At 37.6% G+C, this 9,757-nt stretch overlaps 1 protein-coding gene across 2 annotated transcripts; it reads right to left on the bottom strand.

Moving 5' to 3' along the window:
* Positions 1 to 829: 829 nt before the first annotated feature.
* LOC143860753 (E3 ubiquitin-protein ligase AIRP2-like) lies at positions 830 to 9,522 on the bottom strand. 2 transcript variants are annotated; one of them, XM_077371568.1, is made up of 5 exons: positions 9,113 to 9,522; positions 8,693 to 8,855; positions 8,470 to 8,536; positions 8,115 to 8,349; positions 830 to 1,211 (listed from the first exon to the last, which is right to left on the bottom strand). In XM_077371568.1, the coding sequence occupies exons 1-5, from the start codon at positions 9,193 to 9,195 to the stop codon at positions 1,034 to 1,036; spliced, it is 726 nt and encodes a 241-aa protein (XP_077227683.1). In that variant the 5' UTR covers positions 9,196 to 9,522; the 3' UTR covers positions 830 to 1,033. The 2 variants fall into 2 exon arrangements, with proteins under 2 accessions (XP_077227683.1, XP_077227682.1); XM_077371567.1 differs by having other exon boundaries at positions 830 to 1,244; positions 9,113 to 9,519.
* Positions 9,523 to 9,757: the final 235 nt, after the last annotated feature.

Raw genomic sequence — 9,757 nt, forward strand, 5'->3', positions numbered from 1 at the left:
AGAGACAAATAATCCCCCCAAAAAGCCAAGAGAAAGCCATTCATCCACTCATTTAAGAGCAGTGAATAATGTGGTTCTTCATAAGTGATCAAATGCTATATGTTTGCTTTCTATGCAACATCCCTCTGCATAATCTTCAGGTTATTTATATTAATGCAGAGAAAGATTTTTCTGCATGTCCCTAACTCCTACAATTTTTGAAAAAAAAAATTGTCCACAATTTATTCATTCTCCACCTGCTGACTACACCTGGGATTGAATTTGGAAAGAGATACAAGAGTGGCATCATTAATGATATATATCCATCCAATATCCCAATTATAAGAGACTAGAAGGAAAAAAAACATGAAATTCATGTCAAGCAACTCTTAGATGAAACAGTCGATCTAAAAGGACAGTACAGGAAACCACTGGGTAGACAATTAGGCCCTAACGTTGCTTGACGGCCACTCTGTTTGGGATCAGACGACGATGAGAAAGAAAGTATGGATTGAGATGACCTTTAGATAAGTCCTGAAATGCATAATGAAAATTTATAATTCAAACACATAGGTTTCCCAACCTTCATTGGAATGATTAACATGAATGGTGGAAAAGAACTATAGTGAGTTGATTTGCAGTGTTGATTGTACTTAGACTACATGGTACCTTCATCTCCAAACTTGCCAGATTTGGTAGTAAAAGAATGAACACTACATTCACATGTTTTAATATTCTATTACCATTTTGAGGGTCAAAACGAAAAATAATATATCCTTCACAGGTAACTCAAACCAAGGACTGTTGGCAGCTCAAGAAATTTTTTGCTGCTTTCTCTTGGATCTTAATAGATAAAAAGTAAAAACATGCTGAGATTTTAAATTTTTGGAATGAGAATTTCAATGTACAGTAATTATAAACACTTACATCACTGCCCAACTAAGATGAAAATATTTGACGTAAAACCAATGAGATTTCTCTTTACCAGACTCTTATTTACAAGGGATGGTCGGTTTTGGCTAGTTCTGTACACCATTCTTCTCATCTCCGCAGGTCAGATTATGTAATCATAGTATACGAAGAAAATGGTGTCTGGAATTATGAGAGGCAGGTTATCTACATACACATAGAAGCGCCTCAGGTTCTCCTTAGCCACAGTTGCCGTGTCAACCACGTCGCCATTACTGGTTAAAACCCACAGGTCTCTGGATTTTACTCTCTTTAGGCTACCCCTGCAAAAGGGGCAGGACTGTGATCGCATATTCCTGTCATTTAAAAAGAGAATGCAAATAAATAAAGACCTTTGAGTTTTCAGTTAAAATATATATATATATATATATATATATATATATATATATATATATATATATATATATATATAGAGAGAGAGAGAGAGAGAGAGAACGGTTTCTACACACAAGTGTAGATAAGTTATCTACACACTAGCTTAAAATACAGTGACAGGCATATCGTTTGGGTGATCCAAACCATTCATTTGATTGGCCCTCACATATATAGGGTGTCCACAAAAAATCAGCTCCATAGGATCATCCCAACCCTACGATTTGTGGAGGTAATCTACACACAAGTGTAGATAAGTTATCTACACACTAGCTTAAAATACAGTGACAGGCATATCGTTTGGGTGATCCAAACCATTCATTTGATTGGCCCTCACATATATAGGGTGTCCACAAAAAATCAGCTCCATAGGATCATCCCAACCCTACGATTTGTGGAGGTAAAATGGACGTGTACAAACCTTCACAAATCTGTCCATTTTTTACCCCCACGGTTTGAAGGGTTAGGATGATCCTATGGAGCTGATTTTTTGTGGGCACCCTATCTATATATATGAGAAAACGGTTTCTACACACGAGTGTAGATAAGTTATCTACACACTAGCTTAAAATACAGTGGAGGCCCACATTGTTTGGGTGATCCAAACCATTCATTTGATTGGCCCTCATATATATATATATATATATATATATATATATATATATATATATATATATATGAGAAAAGTATATATATTATTGAAGTGGACATGTGTAGTAGGCCCCATCGTATGGCTCACACTGCTCTCAGATTTATTATGCAATGATGGGCCATATCCTTATGCTGTTACTTATCAGTGGAATGCTTGTGATATTGGGGCATAAGGACATATATAATATATTTTAGATTTTCATGGGGTACTCTAAACTCCATGGATTCTTCATTAACCCGTTCTTTTCTTTCTCCTCCTTGTCTACATTACCATTGTTTCAATATAGTATCAGAGCCTCTCGATTAAGATTAAAGCCACCTTCCATTAACACAATTGTCTTAACCTACTAAAAAACCCTCTTTTGAGTAGAGTTTTTCTTTTCCCCATCTTTCAGCCACTTCTCACCCTCTCCTCACTCAATGTTCTCTCAATTATCTCCCTCTCCCACTGGTGATGCCTAAACCATATTTCTTTTCTCATTCGCAAATCCAAAACCCTTTTTTCCTTGCTTGAAACCCTAAAACCACAAAATCTCCCTAAGCCCTCTTTTATCATTCACTCTTGTGCAAATCCTAAATTAGCCCAAATAATTATTTTTCTTATTCAAAATCCTAACCATCTCTCATGCTCAACCCTTAAACCCATTTTTTCCTTGGTTCAGCAACCCAAAACCTATTCAGAATCCTCTTTTCAATCATTTCTTACATAAATTCCCAAGTGTTGGATCATATTCTTTGTGTTGCATCCACATGATAGTGTATAACATTTTGTGATGGCCCCTTGTTGTATCAGCGTACAACCCTGATTAAGTGCGTTCACGAACAATTCGTAAACTTGTAATTTGGTTCACAAGAGGAAAGTTTGCTCATTGAAGCGTAAGAGAATGGTGGGAAAAAAGGCCTGAATCCCACGATCGTTACGTAAAATTAAAAAGGAGGATTGCTAGTGAGAAAATAGCACCACTGATCGGTGTTTGTGGTGATTATATGCAATGTTTAGTAAGGAGCAAAAGTTCTCTGTGCTACATCTGTAAGTTGATTGTCCTTTGTTTTGAATGATATATCATTTCAGTAAGCAAAAGAAAGAAGTGACTGAGATGATCAATATAGTGATAGCCAAAAAAACGCGAAAGGAAAAGAAAGTGAACAAAGACACATCAAAATACCATCCATTTAGGGGGAAGGAAATCAGAAATAGTCAAGCTATCACTAGCCAACCGATCGGCATCGCTATTTACCGTTCTCCGCACATGCTGAGAGTATAATCAGGAAATCTGCTACTCGAACAAAAATCTCGTCAAATGTCTTCGCAAATTGCCACGGATAAGGATGTCTCCCATCCAACCAACAGATAACCTTGAGCAAGTCACTCTCCACCATAAGGCTGCTAAGGTCTCCACGCTCTACCATCCTTATGCCTTGTAAAACCGCCCTAGCTTCAGATTCATTGGAGTCAGTAATCCCAATAGGGCACAAGAAAGCTCACGTGGTCACTCCTCTCTCATCCCTAAGAACTCCCCCAACTCCTGCTAGCATTGGATTACCCAAGCTTGATCTTACTATCCATGTACCAGGATGGGCACAATTAGCAATAAGGGTCTCTCTATCTGCTCTCTGCGAGCACAAATCTCTCTCCATCCTTGCCACATGTCATAACTAGAGATAAATTTAAAAAGCAGGGGTCTTCATCCGAGTGATGGTTAGCGCGATCACTTTTATACAAATGAAAAGCAAACCTTCTATCAAACTTCCAAAGATCATTACAGTCCTTTTCTACCGTATCACCCATATAGTAGCCAGTAGCATCACTCTCCATAGAATCCTTTTTTCGGCCAGGGGACAAAGAACTAAGATTCCAGTCGATTGTCACTAATCATGACTCACTCAAGTGCCTCACAAAAGTCTAATAAAATGAATCCAACCCTTCAAGGACCACATGATGGCATTAGGATGTAGATCACATCTGAAATGGTATGAATTATCTCCTTTAGGCCCAGACTTTCACAGTATTTATTGGTGCACAAGGTAAACTAAAGTACTTAAAAAGATTCTAGCCGCGATAATTGGATGAGAGAAAATTATTTAGTAATGGCATGGCTGTTAAACAACATGGAATGGCTCATAATGCTAATGTTATGTTCTAGAGTACTGCGAAAGTGAGGATGGTAGTAATGCCGTGGCTGTTAAACAACATGGAACCCCTCATAAGTGCTAGTGTTATGTTCTAGAATACTGCGAAAGTGTGAATGGTATTTGGGACGCTGTGCATTAGATGTATTCTCATGAGAAAAACATTTCCAGCAGTTATCAGTTGTATGGGAATTTTAAATTTTCAGTTAGGAAATAAAGGTCTCGGTGATTATTATAGCACTCTTAAAGGGATATGAGAAGAACTCAATGTCTAGCGGCCCCTCACAGCTGACTTGAGGTCCCACAGAAATACAAAGAAGAACTTTAAGTGGTTAAATTTCTAATAATCATTGTTAGCTGATGAAAGGAAGAAAGGAGGAGGTTATGGGTAATTGCTTTTTGTATTGCTACTTTGTGCTTACTAGTTGGTCTCGGGTATGCCCATGCCAGCACTCTCTATTTAACATATTGTATCGCAGGATGGGACTCCTAGTCCCAAATGCCAGCTTAATATTAATGAAATACGTCAATTTAAAATATATATATATATAATAATCATGCAGTACGGGGGAAGATTATCACCAGTGATACTATATCTTCATTGCTCAATGTCTAATCCCAACTTTAGCGAGTTACTGGTCTTCATTGCTCAATCTTTTCTTGCCTGCATAAGTTTGTAACTCATTTTCCATTGAATCGCTTATACTACTACTGAGAGAGAGAATTGTTCCTGCCACCTCTTTTATGTCCCTACCGTCTGTCCGACGTGTTCCTAAATTTCTAATTAGCTACTTTCAATTGATCAAGAAACAAAAGCCTTACATTGTTCCATAACCTTTTATCCTATTCCATGCATCCTTCCAGATTTCCAAACGAAGAAGATGATTGGTGGAGGCCGTGAATCTACTAGCCTATACTACCTTAACAGCCGACCAAGACTGGTGTTGTCCCTCATTTTAGCATTTTTACAATTCAGTAGCATTTTTGACTTGGTCATCCCTCTCCTTAGAAGATCAAGTGGTATCATCTATTCAGTCAGTGTCTAGTTTTGAAAATGAAGCCTGTGAATTTGGTAAAATCACAAGTTAGTATTTAGGTCTCAAGCCAATAAGAGGAGTTTTAGTCCACTTCGATATTTGAGATCCTTATCTTGTGTCTAGCATTTTTTGGCTTTAAGTATTTGTTTGCCTTTGTGGATGATTATTCTAGAATGACATTGTTATACTTGTTGAAAGAAATAAAAGTTCAATGTGGCCAAGAAATTTCTGTCTTTCATTCTGACAATGCATTAGAATATGTAAAAAATGATCTTTCTACTTTTTGTATTGGGAATGGTATTATTCATCTAACTTTGTGTATTCATACTCAACAAAGTAGGTTAGTTGAACAAAAAATAGACATTTCCAAGAAATTGCTCGTTCCATAATGTTTCATACGGGTGTTCCAAAAGTGTGTCGAGGGGTGGGGTGGGGGTATTATGCTAATTGCATTCCTTCAACTGTCTCGGATGGTCAAATTCCTTATCACTGCCATATTTCTACCTCATCATTGTTTCATGATCCTCATCATATCTTTGGATGAGTTGTTTTGCTCAAGTGTCGAGTTCAGGTCTAGATAAATTGTCTCATTGTGTTATCAAATGTGTTTTTCTTGGGTATTCATGTACACTGAAAGGTTAAAAGTGCATTGATCCAATTTTTCATAACTTGTAAATTAGTGTTGATGTCACTTCTTTGAAAATACATGCTATTTTTCTGGTGAAGGTGATATTCTTGATGTTGAGTTGTTTTCTTCCTCATCCGCATCCTCATATCCTGTACCACACATTCCTCCTACCAGTACCGACAAGCCTTTTAAACTGTATAAACACAGGAATTCAACTGGTGAGGCACAAAATCTAGCAGTTCAATCCTCTGTCCTATTCCTGACTTCTGAAGGAGATTCTACTTCTCATTATATTATTTTAGAGTTATATTTGTTTATTCTTATTTCGAGAGGTAAACGTTCATGTACCCAACATCTAATCACACAGTTTAATTCATTTGATTACCTTTGTTCATTGTATCACCAATTTGCCTAGTCTCTTTTCTCTTTGTTTGTTCTTAAAACCAATCGATAAGCTCTGTCACATCGAGCATGGAGAACACTTTGGAAAAAGAGATGGATCCGATGTACTCTCCTCATACTTCGGAGTTGACTTCACCACCTAAGAGGACATAAGTTGTCGGCTACCGGTGGGTGTTAGCAATCAAATATCAACCTGATGGCACTATAGAGAGGTTGAAGGCACGGTTGATTGCAAAGCGATATACCCAAACCTATGGTGTGGATTTCCTTGAGACATTCTCCTCAGTTGCTTGCTTGAACTAGGTCCAAATAATTATATCATTTGCATTCAATGAGCATTGTCTATCATATTAGCTCGACATTAAAAATGCGTTTGTGTATCGGGATTTTAGCGAGGGTGTGTTCATGGAGCAATAACCAAGGCTTGTTGCTCGAGGGGACTTGTGAGTCAGTTGATTGCGCATCCCAAACAAAATCATAGGGACTTAACGATACTGAATTTTAAGGTGCCTAAAGAATGCTGATGGCAACAGATTTGTGTATCATCCATGGAAAAATCTTGACATTGTTGGCTATTCAGATGCAGATTGGGAACAATATAAATCTGATAGGCGGTCGACTACATGTTATTGTATATTTATTGATAATAACCGTGTTACTTGGAAGAGTAAGAAGCAGCCAAGGCTGCGAGGATAGATCTAGAGCAGGAGCTGCATATGGAGAACTACACATACTGCATGTGAGTTGATGTGGTTGAAGACTCTTATGCACGAGTTGGGGTTTACAATATAGAAAATCACGGTAATACAATGCCACATCCTCACGCACGGCTGTTTTAGCCACTGAATCTGGATTGTTGCATTTTTGTATATTCAACTCTTTATTTTATGAATCTTTTATTGGATAGTCAGAATCATCCTATTTTAATAGTATTTGGGCATTGATCCATTTAATAGATCAATCATGGTCTGCCCCATACGTCCACACATAGAGATACATACATGCATACATGCATACATGCATACATACATACATTCATACATGCATATATTTTTTGAATGGTAGCCAATTTTACTGCAGGAAAAAGAGGGCCGAGATGGTCAATACATATGATCTAAAAATAAAGAAAAGGAAAAAAGACGGGATAAGATACAGAAGAGAAAACTAAAGGAGGAAGGGAATCAAACAACTCCAACTCACGCTTAGATGCCCCTTCCCTAGCTAGTCTATCAGCCACCCCATTGGTGGACCGGCAGATGTGATGGAAAACAATAGAAGATGATCCCACCCAATCTTTCATTTCGTCGAAAAGATGGTCAAATCTCCAAGGGTGTTTTTGCAAGCCATTGAGCCATCGGATTACATTAAGTGAATCTCCTTCTACTATCACTTTATCCCAAGGGCTATAGGATTACATGCATATATATGAGAAAACTGTTGGTGAGCGTAATGGTGCGCTTAAGTTGTTATAATCAGTGTTTAAAAACTCCTTGACTCGGCAAGGAACTCACCCGAGTCGACTCCTTTTTACCTCAGCCGCATTCCGCGTTGCACCACATCCGCATTCCGCGTTTTGCCCTACAGAGTCAATAAACTCCTTTGACTCTCCCGAGTTATGACCATGTAAACCGTGTCAACCGCATTCTTTACCGCATCCGTGCCGAGTCGACAAGGATTTTTCTTAGCCGCGTTCCGCGTCAAATCCGCATTTTTAAACACTGGTTATAATGCCTCCCAGTGGTGCTCTTAAGCGGGACCCAACGGGACCCAAACATTTAAACGAATGGGAGGCGTTATAACAACTTAAGCACATCAAAAAAATGGTGAGCTTAAGCGCACCAACAGTTTTCTCATATATATATATATATATATATATATATATATATATATATATATATATATTATAAGCATATATATAACAGGGAAGGGGGAAGTGGTGTAATTACCAGTCATGGTAGCAGTTTATGCACATAGCATGGGTGCAATTAGGCAAGACCATCTTGGTGCAAGCTTCCAGACAAATCCCACACTCATCTTCTCTCTCCAAATCCTTGTCAGAGAGCTTTCTTCTCTCATCCAACCTCTTCCTGCTAAATATCTCCACATATCGACCTCTCTGCTTAGTATCTTCCAGCTTGGTGAACTCATCTTCGAGTTGTTGAAGAGAAGGATATATAACAGCTGCAAAAATTTTGGAAGTACAAAGAAGAAAATTAAGATAAGCACCATTATGAATGGCTAACCAGGATTTTGATACATAAATTTAGAAAAAGGAAAAGAGAGAGAAACAGAAGTATAGACCATAGAATTCCCTAAGACTGGCTTTCCTTTCGTAGGAAGATATCGTTGTCTCCCCATCAACATACACCTGTATCATTCAAGAGAAGCCATCAGGTTATCATTTCATAACATATTTTGAACTTTGATTAAATTATTTGGGATACACACACATTTGGAACAATCTATTCTGAAAATTTGCATTAGAGATGTCAAAAATCAACCAAAAAAAGGGGAAAGTACCCACCTTGTTTATAAGTATTTGGAGAAAGCCTAAATCACTTGGAAGGGTGTAAGTACAGCTACAATCCATCCATTGGATAAGGAAGTGGAATAAAGGTGCCAAAGGGCTGTAGGATAATCTCATTTGAAGACATGCTCCACCATAAGCTCTTGGAATGGCAGCTGCCCTGCAAACCCAACTCCCCAAAATTCCAAATTTAAACTCACATAACACCCAATTCAGTTAAAAAAAAAACACAGCCCCATCTAACCATCAAAATTTGATAACAATTGAAACAAAAAAGACAAGAACAAACGAATCCTTCATAATTCAGAGTATACACACTATCATTCAATTGGGTTTTCCTTTTCTTTAATAAATTAAACAAAAGAACAACCCCAACAGAAAACAAAAACAGACAAAAGAGATATACAGAGAACTTACAGGGTGTTGGCATGTTGTATATCAGCTTCAAGGGCTTTGAGAGATTCTCTGTAGGATGATCTAGCAAATTGGTTTTGCAACATCTCCTTCGCCCTCTCTCTAATTTTTCTTAGACCAAAGAAGAAAACAAAAGATGACCCAAGAATATTTCAGGGTTGTATAGCCTTATTTGATTCTAAAAAAGTCTAACCTGAATGAAAGGTTCAAATTTGGGCAAAATGAAACTTTTCAGTTGGGTGGAGTTGTGGGTTCCACTGGGCATTCATAAAAAGTTCTGCTTTTCCTCATGGCCTTTCAGAGAGAGAGAGAGAGAGAGAGACTGCTTATGGTAAGGTTTGTTGGCCGCCATAAATATGCTTCACCCATTTTTATTTTGTTTGCCTTGTTGGTTGTTGTTGCTTTCTATTTTGCTTCTTCTTTGCTATGAAATTTATTATTTATTAGCATTGCTTAAAGAATAGTAAGGATTAAAACCATGACTATTATTTGTGACTGGCTTTTTTATTAAGGTCAAAAGAGAGTTGTTAAAGAAACTTGGTTTGTGAGATTTGAAGAGAGTTTCTCTATTAGATATTGGTTGATATTGGAAAGAGAGACTAATAGAAGCAAAGATATATTGGTATTAAAAGCTGAGGAATTATTCAA

The sequence above is a fragment of the Tasmannia lanceolata genome, unplaced genomic scaffold (assembly GCF_043159265.1).
Source record: "Tasmannia lanceolata isolate RefF3 unplaced genomic scaffold, GAP_Taslan_0.1 ptg000037l, whole genome shotgun sequence".
Classification (NCBI taxonomy): domain Eukaryota; kingdom Viridiplantae; phylum Streptophyta; class Magnoliopsida; order Canellales; family Winteraceae; genus Tasmannia; species Tasmannia lanceolata.

What these genes read in the sequence shown, in the direction of transcription:
- LOC143860753 (XM_077371567.1), bottom strand. Translation starts at nt 9,195, where the DNA reads ATGTTGCAAAACCAATTTGCTAGATCATCCTACAGAGAATCTCTCAAA. An exon ending in ATACAACATGCCAACACCCT is followed by an intron (nt 8,856 to 9,112) that starts GTAAGTTCTCTG and finishes TTGGGTTTGCAG; the next exon opens with GGCAGCTGCCATTCCAAGAG. An exon ending in CAGTCTTAGGGAATTCTATG is followed by an intron (nt 8,350 to 8,469) that starts GTCTATACTTCT and finishes AAATTTTTGCAG; the next exon opens with CTGTTATATATCCTTCTCTT.